General features: G+C 37.7%; 1 protein-coding gene across 1 annotated transcript; it reads left to right on the top strand.

The window, feature by feature from the left end:
• The first annotated feature begins 163 nt into the window (after positions 1–163).
• Positions 164–19,181, top strand: PBLD (phenazine biosynthesis like protein domain containing). The gene is made up of 9 exons (XM_010129642.2): positions 164–695; positions 2,996–3,095; positions 7,009–7,107; positions 7,654–7,763; positions 7,921–7,950; positions 8,475–8,563; positions 9,768–9,946; positions 10,960–11,022; positions 16,836–19,181. Exons 1-9 carry the CDS (start codon positions 612–614, stop codon positions 16,946–16,948), a joined length of 867 nt encoding a protein of 288 aa, XP_010127944.2. The 5' UTR covers positions 164–611; the 3' UTR covers positions 16,949–19,181.
• The last annotated feature ends 6 nt before the right edge of the window (positions 19,182–19,187 follow it).

Raw genomic sequence — 19,187 nt, 5'->3', positions numbered from 1 at the left:
AGCGACAGCGCATGCGTGGTAGGCGGGGCAGTTCCCGCCTATTCTTTTCCAGCACTATGGCTGAGGGGTGCCGGGGCGCATGCGCTTTAGGCCTGCGGTCGCGCGCGGCCTGTGTTCGCTTGGCGCCAAGGAGGCTCGCGCTGCCTCAGGGTCGTCGCCATGTTTGTTTCCTTCGGTGTAGGCTTGGGAGGGAGGACGGGGAGGGTTTGTCCGGTATGGGCGCACGCAATGGCTGCTCGCGTCTCCTCGGCTTTACTATGGTAAACCCGCGGCAGGGAGAACCTCGCACAGCCCCCGCTTTCGTAGCGGGAGAGGCTGAGCCGGGCGCTGGTGTGGAAGGGCCTGTTAGCGTGGCCTGCAGCAAGTAGCAAGCGGTGCAAGAGGGAGGTTAAAATTCTGTTTTGAAGGCTCGGAAAGAGTCAGCGGTGAGGGCTGGGGGTGTGGAAGGAGGCTCGAGTCCATGTATGTGCTCGGAAGCGGGACGGGGCGCCGCTGGCTCCTCCTGTCGTTAAGGAAACATTAACCTGCAGTTCTTGCTGTCCCCTGCGGGTAAAACAGGTTAGGAAGTAACTTGCAGAAAGCGGCTTAGGACTAAATAGGCGCAAACGACAATGCAAATCCCCATTTTTACGGTCGATGCCTTTACAAACCGGCCATTTTCTGGAAATCCTGCGGCAGTGTGTCTGCTTGAAAATGTAAGTTTAAAAAATAACTTTAATGAGGGACTGCAGTGGCATTTATCATTCTGTACTTGACCTGAGCACTTAGTGCTGCATTAGACTGTGCTTCGTTTACTCAGGAGTTCCGCTTGCCATGTGTTGTTTGCTGTTACTTCAGAATACAGAAAAATTACCACAGAGGTACTCCTTTCCCCCCCCCCCATCAGAACGATTTCATACAAGACACACTTTGTATTTTTGCGCGTTTCTTTTTTTTATATATTGTAAGGAATATACTCGTTTTATTCTGAGTTAAGCCGGAAATAAATTACTTAGTTTCTTAAGTCAATGGATTCAGAATAAAATATCTGAAAGGAATTGCAGTAACATAGAATCAGTACTCAATAGTTTTTTTGAATGAAGTGTGGGGTTTTTTGTGTTCCCCCCTCATTTTTTTTCTTTCTTTAGTTTTTTTTTCTCCTGTGGAAGGAAGGAGAGAGACTACAGACCTGGATCTGAGTCTTTCACCGTTAGTGTGTCAAGTTCAGCTTTAACCAAGCCGAAACAGCCAGTTTTTATTACTTCGATGTTGCATGGTAGTTTCAGTGCAACTGGGGGTAGTCATGTTCCTCATCAAGATGTTCTGAACAGTTGTACTAATTGATACACTATTGACAATTTATACCAAAAACTAATTGTTAAGCTAGATTAGAAATGTATGGGCCTTAGATTATGTGTATAGTAACACTTCATGAAAATTCTAAGTATGAAAATATATGTAAAACAATCAAGGGCAGTAGCTTGTACTGACAATATGAATCCTTTCTAGTTGTTCCTAAGCCTATCAGTCTCCTGCAATGCAGCTTACTTACCAGATCAGCTAAAGTTATGACTGAGAACATCTCACTTCAGAGGTATTTTTGGCCCCCTGAAATCTGAATACTCCCTCTCAGAATGAAATTACTTTAAAACTATGAGCTTCTGATTAAATTTTTATATTAATTTTACTTTATTACGTTAATATATTGTGAGGGCAACTTAATTGCATGTTGTCTTTGGAGTGTTGAGATTTTAAGGTTTTTTTTTTCTGTAGTACTTGGGGCTAGAGGCTTTAGTGTCAAAGGAGAGATTCTAATGCATAATTTTATTCTAAGCTCCAAGAAAGTATGGTGCAGCTAGCAGCAGTATTTCTGTTCTCTGTTCCCATCAGAGTCTCAGCAGATGCCTTACAAAAACTATTGCGGGTAATGCAAGAATGGCAAAACAAGCCCTTTCTGTGTTTCAGAAGTGCCACAGGATGGCAGTATTTCGATAAAGTTCTGTTATTTTTAATGACATTTTAGTTGCGTTTTGTTCTGGTTTAGTATCTTTGGAGTACAGTCAGAAAAAAGAGACATGCTTGTTGCTGTAAAAAGTTAGGGTATTGTTTAATTGTATAGAATTCACTCTGCAAATACAGGTCTATGCTATACATGAGTAATTGTTTCATATCTACAGCATGGGATCCTTGGTTGAAAAGGATTAAAGTTATTAAGGGAAATAAGTATAGTTGGCAGGGCAAATTTTTATCTGTCAGACGTTGGACCTGACCTGACCAGGTCCGCTCTGTACTTTGTTTCATTTGTGTTTCAGTATTTTAAAGACCAGATTCCTAAACCTGTCCAGTCAGCATAATGGTGGGGAAAGAGCAATGGAATGAGGGTGAAGTAAAATTCTGTACAATCACTACAGTTCATATATATCGTGGGATCAGTGGTCACTAATTTAAATCTGCAGGCAGCTAGAGCAGAACGTGATGAGCTCCAGCTTTTTTGTTTTTCGGTTTATCTCGTCTCAGCTTCTGCTGACTTAGCGTATTGTTCCCGTTGTTCAAAGAGTAGTATCGAGGGTACAGCCTTAAGCGCTCATCAACTTCCTTGGCCGCTGCCCTAGCCATTGCTGGCGTGGAGTTTTCAGGGTTATAAAAAGAGAGTTGTAGTTATTTTTAGATTATGTTAATAATAACTTCTTGGTGTGACTAATCATAACTTTAAAAAAAAGATTTGTGTTCATGGAAAGACTGACTTTAGGTTTTTTGGTTATTTTTATTTTCCATGTGTTCCAAGAATTTGTAAACCAATAGGACAGATATTCGAAATGCTCATGTATCACAATGATTGAACTAGTTATCCCATTTTTATGCTTAAAGTTTTTTTTATTCTTGGAAAGAATTTTGAACTAAAAATGAATCAGTGTTTTATTATAATAAAAAATTAAATTACTGTATTTATTTGACAAAAAGTTTGATTCTGCATTTTTTGCCCTGCTTTTATTTGGATTTGTTGTTTCATCATTAGGACTTGGATGAAGATTTGCACCAAAACATCGCAACGGAAATGAACCTTTCAGAAACTGCTTTCATCAGAAAACTACACCCTGGAGATGACTTTACCAAAAGTGAGTGGTTCTGTTTACCCAGCACAATCTTTTCTGAGAGAGTAGGAGGACACTGTGGGTGCATTTATGAGGAGTGGTGCTAGTTTGTAAGAGAAACAAAGCAAAATCTTGCAGTTGTGCTGTGTCCTACTTAAGATAATGATAATAAGCCTTTTGCACATGGATTCTTTGAAGTATTTGTGCTCCATATGAAATTCATTTTACATTATACAAAGATTTATTATTCATAAATTAAATCGTTTGTTTTAGTGCCTTTTACTAAATAAGCAAGTTGTACATAGAAAATATTCTAGAAATGCTATGCAAAGATCCTTCAATTAATACTTCCATTACTGCTAATAATCTCCTGAGTTAATTTCTTGTTATACAAGCAGAACAGTAGGGATGGAATGTGCTTATGCCATATGCACAAGACTGCAAAGTGAGTAGAGTCTGGCTTGGCTGTTCATCACTGGGTAGCTGTAAGCTACTGTTTGAGTTTGTCACAAAATCTCATGAGCTGTCTGTGGAGCCAGTATAGGAAAATACAAATTTCTTATGGAACTGGGAAATTGATTTATTTGAGTGGAGACTACACTGGTGTCCTTTGGTAGGGCATGTATATATGATGGGAGAGGAAATGGAGAGACACTAGACAAGACAGAAAATATCAGACAAATACAGGGTCCAGTCAAAATTGCTATGTGGATTAGTTTTCAGCTGAATCAGTTTGCTGAATCTGCTCACTTTGCAGTTGTGTGGTGACAGGAGCCAAAGGGAACCCCACTAGCCTGGAGTTAGGTTCCAGGTTAAGGTATCATGTTGGCATGCTCTTGCTTTAGTATGATATAGTGGCAGAGAAAGATAAACAGCTTTGGGGTTATCAGCTGTCTGAAAGAGGCCCTAGAACAGTATGCAAGTAAATTGTTCTTTATAATTTCATTTTTTGGTCAGGGAGTGGAATTTTGTATAGCCTCTGTAATTAAAGAGGATTTTCTTAAAGTAGTAACTATTATCACTTACTCCTACTGTTAATAAATTGGAATTTCTTTTAGGGTTAGACTAATTGCTTGAATCAAGAAGCTGTAATACTTTTCATTTTTCATGTTAACACCTTGTCAATATGTTTAATACGTTTATTTATTTTCAAGTCATCCATAGAATCATAAAATGGTTTGAGTTGGAAGGGACCTCTAAAGGTCATCTAGTCCAACCCCCGTGCCAGGAGCAGGGACATCTCCAACTGGATCAGGTTGCTCAGAGCCCCGTCCAACCTGGCCTGGAATGTTTCAAGGGATGGGGCACCACCTCTCTGGGCAACCTGGGACAGTGCTTCACCACTCTCAGTGTAAAAAATGTCTTCCTTGTGTCTAATCCAAATCTACCTCCTTCTAGTTTAAAGTCATTACCCCTTGTCCTATCACAAGAGGCCCTGCTGAAAAGTTTCTTGTAGGCCCTCTTTAAATATAAAATGGCCACTGTAAGGTCTCCTCAGAACCTTCTCTTCTCCAGGCTGAAGAGCCCCAACTCTCTCAGCCTGTCCTCATAGAGGTGCTCCAGCCCTCTGATCATCTCCGTGGCCTCTTTTGGATCATATCCAGCAGCATATAAAATGCCCACTTCTTTCTCATTGAAGTGGGAGGAGAGTTTGATATGCATGTATATATGTATGTATGATATGTCGTATCAGACTGACACAGCTGATGAAGAGGTGCATAGGCTTTTTCTCAGAAAATTAGTCACTGAGAATGTGTGTATTGAGGGGTGGTGGGAGTGAGAGGAGACCAGGAACATCAAAATCTCATTTATGAGACTATAATCTGCTTCTGGAACATTAATTGTTGTAGTGGGGGCTCCTGGGCAAAGAGTGTGTTTTTGCAGGAGTATGAGATTGTGATCAGTGCATTTAATTTAATTTAATTTTAATTTTTAAAAATCGACATTATTTTAGGGATACATTGATTTCTGAGACTATAAAATGTCTTCTCAGTCTGAGTACAGCTGTCTTAATCATCCAGGCAGGTGTTCTGGGTCACAGAGCTTCTCTGTCTCCCGTCGGTCATGGCTGACTCCATTTCATCCTGCTTTCAGCCACAATTTCCACTTGGGGGAGTGCATTAACAACACAGGGGAGCCTCACAGCTGGGTTCTGTGTCTGCCCTGTCTGGGACCACTTCTCTGCCATGTCCATTAGTTCCATCCACCAGGTTTTGTTGGTATTCTATTTGTTTTCATTAGCTAGGGGACTGACCTTAATGCGCTAATTTTTCGCAAGGGCAATGGCAAGGCTTGTTTGGGTTTTAAAAAAAAAAAAATCTTTTTTTCCTTTGCACCTTTTAGTTGTGTTTGTATTGTAATTATTCACTTAAAATATATTTTCATAAGTATTATCTTGAATGCCGTGGTGCAAGAACACTGGAAAAGCTACAGAAAACCAAGTATAGTACATATTGAAAAAAAAAAAACAACAACCCAACAAAAAAAAAAATAGAAAGTTTATTTCTAGTGAAATGAAGGGTTAGTAAACATTAGAGACTTTTTACCAGACTTGACTGGTGGTTTAAGCAAAATAGTTCCTAACTGGTTGCTAGCTCTGATACAGATTCCGTTTTACCAAGGAAACTATCTTCAGCCCCTAAAGGGTAACACAGCCTGCAGGTGTATAGAGATCAGAACTGTGACTTCATAGGATTCCATAATACACAAGTACACAGAGGCTTTATCTTCTGAGTTCTCTGCTTTATTACAGATTACCACAAAAATCACCACTAGGAAGTATGCCTGTGATTAATAAAGTAAATATCTCTATCTCTCAAGCTATTATAAATTATTATCACTGATCAATAGGATAGCAGGAATCAATACTAGCAGCAAGAGGTATATATATAATATTACATGTTACCGCAAACTTATCACTAGTCAATAATCAAACTTATCAGTAATATAACAGTAGGTATACTTATGATCGATTACTTATATGTATATATATGGTACCAAGCACATTAAATAGATACCAGAGGGAGAACAAACAGGTCCCAGAAGGGGACCCAGACATCCCAGAAATGGGAGGACAAAGCAAACCAAGCCCAGAAGTGTGCCCAGGGGAAGAGCAGTAAAATAAGAGTCTCACTTCAAAGCTGATCTGTGTCATGGACTTTGGAGTCAGCCATGTGTCCCCAGCAAGGGTCCACAATCTCATAGAAAATTTGTGTAGACCTGTTTAGGAAAGGGAATACATGCAACACAGAAAGTTCTTGGAGAGAGGGGCTCCATTTTGGGTAAAAATTAAGTAATTTTTAAAGGAACGTGGGACACCACCGCTTTAAGAAGCCAATAGATGCTGTTAATTTCTATTTTTCACCTGATGTAGCCGATAGATGATGATGTTTTCTGTTCTCTCAGGCCAATTTTTATTTTTCCAGACTATTCCTGTTCTTTCAGTTAGAACAACTGGTGGCAATTACAGATTCTTACTTTCTCAGGATATTTTCCCATTTTTCCAGACTATTTTTCATGTTTTCAGGTGATAAGTTGCTGTTACGGTTTTGTGCTTATTGATGGTATCTTGTCATGTCTCCTGTTTCTGGCTACTCAGCAGCACTTCAAAGGTGCCAACTGCGCTTCTCTGGGGTGCTTCTGGTTTGCAGGCCTAGTTCCCAGGCTGGCAGGCATTTCTGCTCTGCAGCCCCTTTACTCTTATAACAAAGTAGCTTTCTTCTATTAGCAGTAGACTCCTGTTGTTGACCTGTCGAAAAGCAATAGCTATTCCAAAAATCGGTACAAAATAGGTTTCTAAGAGTGTGTTTAAGACCAAAACTAATTATAACATGCATTTTGAGTAACTAAAATGTCATCACTCTGTATAGAGTTGTGAGATAAATTGAAGAAATAGATTTCTTCCACTTAATAACACTAAATAAACTTTGTTTTCAAGGTTCCTGCTTTGGACTCAGATGGTTCACCCCAGCCAATGAAGTTCCTCTTTGTGGTCATGCTACACTTGCAGCAGCTGCTGTGTTGTTTCACATACGGAGTATGTTTACAAGCTATTTATTACTACAGCTTTTTAGAAAATTTACTTCTAATTAAGATCATCTGTGTTTTCTACAACAAAGGCAATTAAATGTTCAGAACATTTAGAGAACACATATGGAGATACCTTGCGTATTGTATTTTACAACTACTCTGTAATTAAAAGGTTATAGGCTGATGGCTGCACTTGGATTCCAATGCCCTACTATTATTCTTGTCTAAGAAAAGTGCTAAATATACAAATGTCATCTGGGAGAGGTACAGTAGAATTTGATGAATGGGGGTATTGTTCTTTCTGTTAAAAGGAAATTCCCATTCATTCTAGGAAAGTACAGGAAAGATTCAATGGCAATTAATGTGTTTATTAGCCTCAGCAGATTATTTATTGAGCTAGTTGGTGATTTTGTCTCAGAATGCAGGTTTACTGTTGTTATTATATTTTAGCTGAATAACTAGCTTTTTGTGAATATACTGAGCTACTCTAAGAACTATAGTAATTTAAATTCAAATTCTTATGTTTTATAATGTTGCAATGTTCTCTCTCTAGAAAACACAAATTCAGTTCTCACGTTTGTGACTTTGAGTGGGGAATTAAAAGCCAGACGAGCAGAAGATCATATTGTCCTGGACTTACCACTTTACTTAACCTACCCACAGGTGACTCAAAGTTTTATTCATTAAGCGCTTTCAAGGAAAGTATATGTTTATGTTAGTATGTGTGTGTAAGTATATCTATCTATAGTTGGATAGATACATACATATATATGTTTTATTTTTTACAGTGTGGGTTTTTTTTGTTGTTTTTTTTTTTCAGGTACTTCAGGAAGTAGAGGAGTTAATAAAGGTAAAACAATCTATATGTGCTCTTAGAAGCACATTTACAATAGCTATACTTATTTTTGCATATTAAAATGTCTGAAAAGTGGCAACAGGGAATTGCTTGGTGTACTCTTGAACTTGAAACACTAAGCTCTAAAGGTTTGGGTCATGCAGCTCAGGAAATGGAATTCTCCAAAATGCTGCAGTTGAACTTTTGTCTCCCACTACCATTAGCTGCAGTGTCAGTATTTATTTCAGTAGCATTTTTAGTCTATTGTATGTATGTGCAGGCAATCTAGTGTCCTTGCCCTCCTCTAGGTCCCTGAATTTCTTTCCAAGTTGACATATACAGAGCTCTTAGCACCTACCCATACCCATTCATGCACTTAGTGCCTTTTCTTTTCTTGCTTTCACTTACCTGAGGGCTGCATGAAAGACCTTGCATAAGCCCTGTTGTAGCAGGGAATTTGTGTGATGAAAATTTAAGGAAATAATATTTCATGTTCAAATTATGATGTCTTTCGTTGTCTCCTTTAACTTTTCCACCAGGCAGCCGTTGGTGACATGATTGTTCAAGATCTACGTTATTCTCCTGATACAAAGAAACTCTTAGTCCGCCTCAGTGATGCTTATGAAAGGTGACTTACACTTTTTTTTTTTTTTAAATAATCAAGTATGCAGAAATTGAGTCTGCGTGTTTAACCTCTGTAAACCTCTGTTTAACCTCTGTCTGTAGTGCTTACATACTAGGCTCTTTTATCTAGTTTTGAAACAGGTGGGTATTAAAAACTCTAAACTCCTGTGTTAAATACTTATTTTATCTTCTCATGTGAGCTTCTTGAATCTGCAAAGCTGGATAAGATCAATGTGAAATCTGTCTCCAAGAAAAGGAAGTGTAGGAATCAGTTTTGACAATGGTGTGTTTTCCCCACCCATCTGAGTTAAAAAAAAAATAAAAAAATCCAGTAACCTATCAGAAAGTTAGCAGTCTTTCTTGTCAAATTAAGAAGTAATAGTTGCATAGCTGTAGAGGTCTGCTTAGTGAGACAGGGCACGTTGACAGAATGCCCTGGATTCTTATTCCCATTCGAGTGTAATCTACTTACACATACTTAACAGTATCATAAGTAGCTTTATAGAGGAAATTCCAATTCAAATTATTTCAAAGCATGTGTTAATCTTGGAGAGCTGAGATTAACTTGTTTGATTGACTTGTTAAGTCAAGTATGATTTGGATATATATTGCCGAAATACAAATCCTTTGGTCAGGCCAAGTTCCTGTTTTCACTTGAAGTTTGGCCTAGCTAATGTTTAAACATTGGGCTAGTGGGGAGATAGAAGTATTCGCAGCTGAGTACTTATTATTTTTATTCTTTCAGACTTTAGTTTTTAGGGAGGTTATCTGTGACTTCAGATTTGAGACTGTTTCAGAGTGCTTTAGAATCCTGTGAAGATCTGAATGGTGTTAGTTGTTCGCTTGCTCTGAAAGGAGGTGGAGTGCTTACTGTTTACATTCTGTAATGATTTATTTCAATGATTAAAATATTGAAACAAAAGTGTGCATTTTTATAGCTAATATTCCAGGATGCTCTGTTTCCAGAAATAAACAGGAAATACATGGTTTGAACTTTTTTCTCTGCTCAGAGTGTATTATATTCAGGGCATTCTTCTGTCAGATGACACTGGGAGGACAATGCTAGGAATCTCGTCTCCTCTAACACTCTGCCATGGTTGTTTTCGGGTTATGGAGAAGATAATTTTGTAGTTCTGTTTCTTTTCAATACTTAAATTAATGTAGAAATGAAGAATGTGGGCTGTTAAAATTATGTAATTATATTCAAGGTCTGTGTTGGAAGAACTGCAAGTGAGTGCACAACGCTTTTTATCAGTTGAAAAGACAGGAAAAGTGAAAGGACTCATACTCACTCTTAAGGGGAATTCTAGTGGAAAACATAAAGGCCATGATTTTTACTCCAGATATTTTGCACCTTGGTATGGAGTTCTGGAAGACCCTGTAACAGGTATGTGTTTGTGTGATAAGTGATTCTTCCTCTTGTTTCAGTTCAATTAAAAGGTTCTTGTTAAACTTCATTAATCTAGTTTTGTACTTTGGAGTCTCTTCTATATTACTGTTTTATACGGACAGCAGGAGTGTGCTCATTAAACTGAAAACTTCCCTGACTGATGCCAACTCATTCAGGAAAAAAAACAGCTTCTTGCTGTCGTCAGGCCAGATGTTCCTGTGTCTCTTTCAGATCTTTTCCCTGAAGTATTCCAATTAGAGAAAAGCGAGAGACTAGTTTGGTATTGAATGAGCATTGCAGTAGAAGTTCATACCCACTTCTGTTGGTGTTCCGTATTTTTCTTGCACTTCAGCTGAGATCTCCTCTAGTTTCATGACACTTATTGTGGATATTCTCAGGCCTATGAATAATTTGAACTCAGGTAGTTGTATATTTAGGGGCAAGAAGGCTGGGTCTCTGCCCATTCCTTTGATGTTCCATTCAGTAGGTGTTGATGATGATTGCTGCAGAACTATCTTATTTGCTTAGGTACCAGTTAATCACAGGTTAATTATTATTCAGCTGAGAACTTGGTCAAAAATGCTTATTAAATGTTTTACTAAATAAAGAGAAAACTTTCTTTGTTGGAATAATGCTAGTTATTCAGGACTCCTAGCAGAAAGAAAGGTTTACAAAGAAATATAAGCCATGTGTTTCAGTTGTTGGTTTTTTTTTTTTTTTTTTTTGAGCTTTCAGTCCTGTTTTCTTGATAAAGCTGAGGACAGTCTGGTAGACGTATCTAATTCCAGAGCTCATTCCTTAGGATTTCTGGGAAGACTAGTATCGATATGTAGGAAAAGCTGGAAGTTTCCTGAAGCCATAAGTTCTGTCTGCTGTGCAAACTTTTAGTTGTTTTTTTTTTAAATATGTGGCACTTGATTTGTTCATGGCATTCGCATTTTGAATGTGCTTGCTCTGTAAAGCAATGATTCTAATTTAATTTTGTACTTTGTCTTGCAATTTATTTTAAGGATCTGCCCATGCTGTTTTAAGCAGCTACTGGTCAGAGCAGCTGGGGAAGAAAGAAATGCTCGGTAAGAGAAACTGTTTTCTTGCAAAGCTGCCCATTGATATAAAAGCTACTAACTAAAAAAGAAAAAGTTGTATTGTTACTACAATCCAAACTATAGCAATAGCTCGCTATCCATTTTCTCAATATGAATAGAATATTATGTAATATTTTGTGTGCGAGGTAATCTTTAAGAAATTGCTTTCTTTCCTACCCACCAACATTACACATTGTGCCTGCAGGGAGTTTGAACTGCAAGGCTGGGGCAGCCCTTAGTATCAATACAGGGATGAGGGGATTGAGTGCAGCCCTGTCAAGAAAGGCCTGAGGGTACTGGTGGGTGAAAAGCTGGTCATGAGCCAGCAATGTGCGCTTGCAGCCCAGAAAGCCAGCCCTATCCTAGGCTGCATCCAAAGAAACGTGGCCAGCAGGTTGAGGGAGGTGATTCTCCCCCTCTACTCTGCTCTGGTGAGACCCCACCTGCAGTACTGCGTCCAGTTCTGGAGCTCTCAGCACAGGAAAGACAGGGACCAGTTGGAGCGGGTCTGGAGGAGGCCACAAAGATGATCAGAGGGCTGGAGCACCTCTCCTGTGAGGACAGGCTGAGAGAGTTGGGGCTGTTCAGCCTGGAGAAGAGAAGGCTCTGCGGGAGACCTTATAGCGGCCTTCCAGTACTTAAAGGGCACCTGTGAGAAAGACAGGGACAAACTTTTTAGCAGGACCGGTAGCGATAGGACAAAGAGTAATGGTTTTAAACTAGAAGGAGGTAGATTTAGATTAGACACAAGGAAGACGTTTTTTATGAGGGTTGTGAAGCACTGTCCCAGGTTGCCCAGAGAGGTGGTGGATGCCTCGTGCCTGGAAACATTCCAGGCCAGCTTGGACGGGGCTCTGAGCAACCTGGTCTGGTTGGAGATGTCCCTGCTCTTTGCAGGGGGTTGGACTGGGTGGGCTTTGAAGGTCCCTTCCAACCCAAACCATTCTCTGATACAAGAATGGGGACAAGATTAATGGGCATTGGCAAATTTTATTTGTTTGTGATTTTATTTGCAGTCTTATGATTAAGCCTTAAAAGAATTTGAGATGACTGGACCTCTGAAGTCAAAAACCAGATTTATTGGTATGCTTTCAATCAATGAGATATGTTTATTAAATCACCTATTTGTTGTTAAGCAATACAGTGAAGAACTCAATGGAAAAAAAAAAAAAAGAGAGAAACTGTTAATGTATGACAGCACTAGATAAGTCCTATCTGGTTTCCTAAGGGGGGCAGGGGATTACAATTCTTTCAGGCATCTGACAATAATTAAGTCTTTGGTAACATTTAGTTTAGAACAGAGATTGAATCCTTGATCTAATAAGGTTCCTTGTCCGTAAAAGTAAATGCTTTTCCAAACAAACAGCTACCTTGAATATAAGCCTTCATATATTTGGTCAAATGAACCTCAAAATTGATTTTCCTGAGAATGATAAGGTCTTTAAAAGATCTGTTTGCGCGCCATAGCTCAGTATGGTAATCCACAATGACTGAGACCTTCTCCATTGTTGATTGTAGGAAAGCTTTTAAGATTGTGTTCAAAAGATCTCATATTTGCATTTACTTCAGACAAATCTGTGATAGTTTCTATAATGTTGGGGAGAAAAATCGCAACATATTATCTGAAGAGGAGAAACTGTCTTTGGTAATCCGTCCTTAGGGACTGACTGTTTCTCAGGAGATTTTGACATTTTCAGATGTTAATGTGGAATTTGAAACTCTTCCATGACATCTATAGATGCTGCTGCTTCTTTAAGTAATCAGACAGGAATTCTGTCTGTATTTTTAAATGATACTTTCTACCTGTTTTTGCATTTTTATATTTTTTTATATGTACTATGCCATTTCCTCTTTTGGAGTAACTATCTCAAGCGGCAAAGGGAATTGATGCTGTAATCAGCTTCTCTAATGTGTTTAGTGCAAAAAAGGTCCTATCTTCCCACGAGAGAGAGAGTTGGGGTTTTTTTGGGTTGGTTTTTTTTTTTTTCCCCATCTCATATTTCATGCATGTATGTTCTCAGATTTCTTTTGTGGTAGAAATCATACAAAACAGATTTAAAGAGAACAAGTTAATTTGACATCTGATTAACATGTGGTCTATATGTGTGTTTATGAGAAACAACTTTTCCTTACATGCACGTGATAAAGGGATATCAGGTAGTACTGGAGCAAATTCTATTACCAATGAGATTATTTGGAAAAGATGCCTGGCAATCAAGAAGATTCCATATCACCAAAGATTAATAAATGAGAGCATCTTTTGACTTTTTAGAAACCTTTGCAGTAGCTTCTGTATTATCCGATAGCTTTTATTGCCAGAATAAAGGAAGATTTTCTTCCATAAAATGAAAGATCTGTTTGTTCCAAAATAGATCAGATATGAAATAATATAAAAATGAGGAACGTTAAATCTATTGTCAGATTTCTCTGAGTATTATGACCTCTAGGAGGTGGTCAGCTGTGTCTCTGCTGAAGTATCAGACATAATTTCCTGTGTTTTGGTTCTCTTGCTACTGTTATTATATGAAATTGTCAAACAACCACTATGCCTGCCAACTACAAAGAGAATTTTCCAGTCTTTTTACAAGATGAAATACTTTATGATCTTTCTTGAAACTATGTCTGTGTCCTTGAGTTTAAGCTGAGTGTTAAATTAGAGTTCACTATCAGTCCTTGCCTTTTTTTAATTTGAAGAGTCTCTGCAATATTTAAAAAATTATGATCCTTCATATCAGATGTATAGACCTTCATGGCTGCTAATGAATGCAGTGTTTAGCGACTGTTTCTGTATTCAGCTCTCCACATAGTTTTCACATTTCTGAGATAACATTTGTAACATGCATAAGGAATGCGATATAACCAAACAGGTTATAGAGGACTTCCCAAATTCTTGTGAAGAAAAGGGGCTTTATCCTGGACAATTTTAAATCTCAAGCGAACCTAGAGGAATCTTTCTGTACCTGTTTACTTCAGATAAATGTATTAACTTGTGGCGAAATTTTGGTGGTTCTTACTGCTTTTAACTTCTCCCTTTCTTTCCCAGTACAGAACAGATTTATAGCATTTGAAGGATTTTGGTGAGGAATAAAAAAAAAACAAACCCAAAACCAAAACCCAACCAAAACCCAAACCTTACTTTGATAACTGTAAGATCATCCTTTCACAAATGATACCAGGATTTCTTTCAACACAGAGTCTGTCCTATCTTCTAACTTTCCAGTCTCCTCACTGTTGGGTTTGTTTTGTTTTGTTTTGTTTTTTTAATGAAGAAGTTGCTTTACTAATGTAGAATAAATCTACCTGTATTTAAGTTTTAGCTAATTTGAATTCTCATGAAGTGAAGAGTTTTGCAGAGTTGTAATTACAGCCTTCATCTTTCCAAGGTAATCTCAACATACAGATTGACCACATCAGATTTATATACAAGTGTAACATTTCTGCCAAAGCAGAGGTGTTTCCCTCCATTGATCACCAGATTTAGCTGCCTTCTTTCTTAGAACAAAAAAAGTCTTGGAGACCTTAACTTCACTTAAGCTCCTTAAGTTAAGGAATAAGTGCTTCTTTCATCAGTCTTTTTATAGAGTTTAGAAATTTGACCAAAATAATAGTGATTTATAAAAATAGATACTTTTACAAGAGTGGCAGTTGTTCCTGAGTTGTCATTGTGCTGATGTAATGAAGAAAATCCATTACTTCTCAAATTCTGTATGCAACAGTCATTTGGATGCATTTAGGCTGATAACAAGCGTATCAAAACAACAGGATAATATTAGTACAGGGCCACTTGCTGCCTTATGAATGCAAGGGTGCATGATTCTGTGATGTCAGCATGTTCAATCTCACAGTCCTTGCACCTGCTCTTAAACTTTCCTCTGTCTCAGGTTAATCACAGAGGAATTCAGGGCACTGTGAATGCAGCTGTTAAGTATTATTTCTACAGATCAGAATGTACATACCTATTGTTATACAAAATATATATAAAATATACATGTGGTATGAGATATTCCTACTAAATACAGACATGGAATGGATATGCAACAACTTTGTGATCCAAAAGGTGAGTGTACGTCAGAGATGCTTGAATGTCTCTGGAGACATTGCTATTAAATGAATTCCTCTAGTTATTGAAATGTTCCATGCAGGTCCGTTTGCTTTCAGGTATAGTGTGAAATATCAGTGCTTCTGTGTGAGAGAAAGAAAATATCAAGTATTATTTTCGTATAAGCTTGGGTAAAATTTTCTTTTGTGTTTTTTTTTTTTTTTTTTTTTTTTTTTTTTTTCCCCTTCTACTTTGGAGGTTTCTTTAAAATAAAATGGACTAGTATCAAAACAATCTTGGTAATCCTACCGTGAAACAAACAGCACTGGTTCCACGTTTAAAGAAAGAAAAAAAAACCCAACCAAACAACCAACCTCTAAAGATTTGAAATAATTGATCTCTTTTATTTAAATCTGCTATCACGAGGGAGTGGGAGAGTTTAGCTGTTTGCTAAACAGCTAAGCTATTGCCACACTTGGCAATAATAGATGACCAAATTTAGGATGTTCTAGATCTTCAAGAGTCAAAAATACTCAATTGAAGGCATTATTCTCTACATAGATGTTGTTTGAACAAGTTAAAACCAGTAACTGGTGGTTCTATAAATGGACAAGAACCAAAAGTAGCAATATCAATCTTTATGTAGCTCCTGTTTCCACTGTTTTGGACTGTTTGCTTTGTCTGAGAATCTAATATCCTGTTAGAAGGAAGAGCTTTCCTGTCAGCTGTGGCTGAGAAATTGTTTTAAAGCGTACAGTATATATGCTGTCTACTAGAGATCCTATACACTGTTGGGATCTGAATACAGTCTCTACCCAATTGACAAATTGTGGGTTTGTGAGGAAAAGCATGCCCTTTGGCTTTGAACAACTTTTGTAGTAGTTGGAAGTTCATTGACTAAGGAGACACCAAATATTAATGCCTCATTATCTGTTTACAGCCTTTTACAAAAACAACACTATATGAAACTCAGCCTTTTGCTAAATGCCATCTGAACCAGATAATTTTCTGATCAAGTAGTTGGGCAACTAAAATTGGACTACTGAAACAAGTCTGCAGGCTCACCTTGCTAAGGGAGCATTATTGTCCCACCTATATGTGACTCCACAGCTTAGGCAGAAGTTTAGTTCTGTAATTATTCACAAGTGGAAGACTATTTCTACTTAAACTTTAGCTGTATTAAGTTATATATTCAGGATTCACTGTATCAATCAATATCTGTTCCTGGCTCTGTAAGAATTTGGTCTCAGTTTGTGACAGCTGAAGCAGCGTCTGTGTTCCTTTGTAGACTTCTTCCACTGCCTGCTTAAGCTTTATTTACCCATGAGGTAAACACATTCTTTGAACCTACTATCCACTTCAGGTGTTCAATACTGGTGAAGTGGTTCTTCATTCTTATGCAGATTATACTCGGTGTTCTTCCTTCTTACTGAAAACTGTCTCTCTCTTCTCCGTGAATTGGAGAATTCAGGACTTCTCTAGATATACAAAAGAAACTTGATTGGCGACATCACAGCAAGCTGTTCTTCACTGCTTGTATTAACTAGCATCTTTGTCAGATGCAATGCACAAGTTCTAGTCTGAGATACGCTCTCAACTGATCTTCATCCATAAAGACAGTTCATCCAGGGTGCCCCTGGTACAGTGCTTGCCCTGGTGCTGCTTGCTTTCTGGAGACAGAGGCCTCATTTCCCTGAGTTTTCATGGATTTTTAAATAATTTATGATGAGTTTTTTAACTGTGGATTCTTGTTTCCATTTAGCTTTTCAATGTTCCCGCCGTGGAGGAGAGTTGAAGATTTCACTGCGTAATGATGGAAGAGTTGACATTGCGGGGCAAATTGCTATTGTATTAAAAGGAAACCTGACTTTCTGAAGAAATTGACACTAACAATTTCATCTCCTACACCTTCAAATTACTCATATTATCCTGATTATATCTTAGCTCTAGGCAATGAATCACCACTGTCCTCAAAAGGCATTGATTACTTACTGTCCGTTTAAAAAAATGCTTGAAAAAGCTCACTTCTAATCTTCAAGATTCTTAAAATTGTTTTTTTCACTTTCATCATTTTCATCTTGCCACTTCGTATGAACACTGACCTAAGAAACTGTCCAAGAACATCTACCTTGTTTTTCTGCTATTAAATGATTCTTTTGTTTATTTCCAGTTTCCATGTTAAAAGCTGTTCCTGCTTCCTGTATTGAATTATAAACTTTTCCAATTGATAAAGTGATCAAACTTTTTCCATATTCAGTCATTCTCCTTGAAATCTGACTAAAATCCTTAAAAAAAAAAAAAATTCTCTACCTTATATTGAAATGATGCTCATATGTTCATGAATTTACTTGAATATGAAAAGAAATATAAATGGTTTAGAAATATGCTTCATGGTTCCCTTTTATGAACAGTATTTTTCAAAAATGAATGGTATTGCAGTGGTTCGCGGTACTGACGCTTAGTCAATATTTTTAATAAAAGATTTAAGAGGTTGACATAGTGATGCACGTAAAGGTGGTTAAAAAATGAAAGAAAACTGTATTGGTTACAGCAGTATAACTTACTTTTCGAAGACTGAAGCTTTGCTCCTAAATTAAAAATTTCTTCTGTAATTTTCTTCATGAAATGTACTGCTTCAGATTTTGTCACTTTTTCCTTCAGTGTTCTCATCTTTCTCTGGATTTATTAAGAATATTGAACTGTTTCAATTACTCTAGCTGAAACATTGTTTTCCCTTTTAAATCACTTTTGTCTTAAGCTTTGCTTTAGTTCATCCTGAAATATTGCAAAGAAAAAGAAGTATTTTGAACTCAAAGGCATTTTCATACTGTGGGAACAGCTGGATGTCAGCCCCTTATAAATGATGAGGAACTTAGTTGTGCTAACTTTCCCTATTTCCAGTTATTTTGAATTTTATCATAACTTGTAACTTAGATCTTACTTAAGCCCAAGTAGCTGGAGGCAAGTAGCAGTGTAGGAATCCTAAGATTAATTTGAAATAAAAGTTTCTAGCTCCTGCCACTACAGAGAACATATCGAAAGTATTGTTTAAATGCTTTACAAAGCTCAAGAGCTAGATGGCGAGCAAAAGGAATCGCCAAATGGAAATGCATGTTCTTCCACATTCAATCTTGCTGAAGTTCATGGACCTGAAATGTAGTTTATAAACATGGACTCATCATCAGTTGCAAGGCCCCGCTCTGGAGGGAGCCTAACAGCAATGCTACAATGGCGTGTTTAGCAGCCACCTTGACCTTGCCTTCTCACAAAGCAAACTGCTCACTTTAAGGCTAGTGACCTGCATCTTCTTGAGGAGCAATACTGCAAGCTTGTTTGGCTGTGTTTACTACTTCCTGCTGTCTCATGCAAAGAGTGACTCTGGCTCCATAATGTGAGATGTTTTGGAAAAAAACAACCCTCCTTAAGAATATAAATGAATATGAATTCTTTAGAAGGAGTTATTTTCCACCCATCCACATTTAACAAATAGTATGATTTTTTTTTTTTATTCAAGGGGATTAATAATGAACAAAGCCCAGTAAATTTTAAATATACTTGCTATCTAAATTTCCTGACCAAACCAATATCTTTGCTACTTAATGCTTTTTTTTTTTTTAACAGCTTACTAAGTCTCTGTTTCTCTTCAGAATAGAAAAATCACCAGAGCTCAGGTGGGAGACTGTGCAGTAATGTGTTTGTAATCAACAGATTAGTTAATCAGCTGTGATTTATTAATGATGAATTAATTATACCTGATTGTGCAGTTCTGCTGCCTAAATGGAGCTTTAAAGGAGTTATTTTATTAATCATCATTGTGCTAATTGCAGACACTTACAGAGGGATTGCTAATTAAACATGCAACCATATGCAAAACAGCAAGGCTGCTGAGAGTGGCAAGAAAACGAGCATTCATTTTCTGAGTAGCAACTTTATTCTCATCAAGTGTTGTGTAGTTGACCTGGTGATCCTAATTACTAAGACTTATTTCAATACATAGCACATTTTCAGTCAAAAGTAAAGGAAATTAATTGTTGTGACAAATTCTGCCCATCTTTCCTAGTGCAAAAAATAGGTTGTGTGAACATCAAATAAAATTATTTAGCATTTGCGTGGC

The sequence above is a fragment of the Chlamydotis macqueenii genome, chromosome 7 (assembly GCF_036417535.1).
Source record: "Chlamydotis macqueenii isolate bChlMac1 chromosome 7, bChlMac1.mat, whole genome shotgun sequence".
NCBI classification, from domain to species: Eukaryota; Metazoa; Chordata; class Aves; order Otidiformes; family Otididae; genus Chlamydotis; species Chlamydotis macqueenii.
Note: the sequence above shows the minus strand (reverse complement) of the source record. Positions and strands in the feature narration are given on the sequence as shown.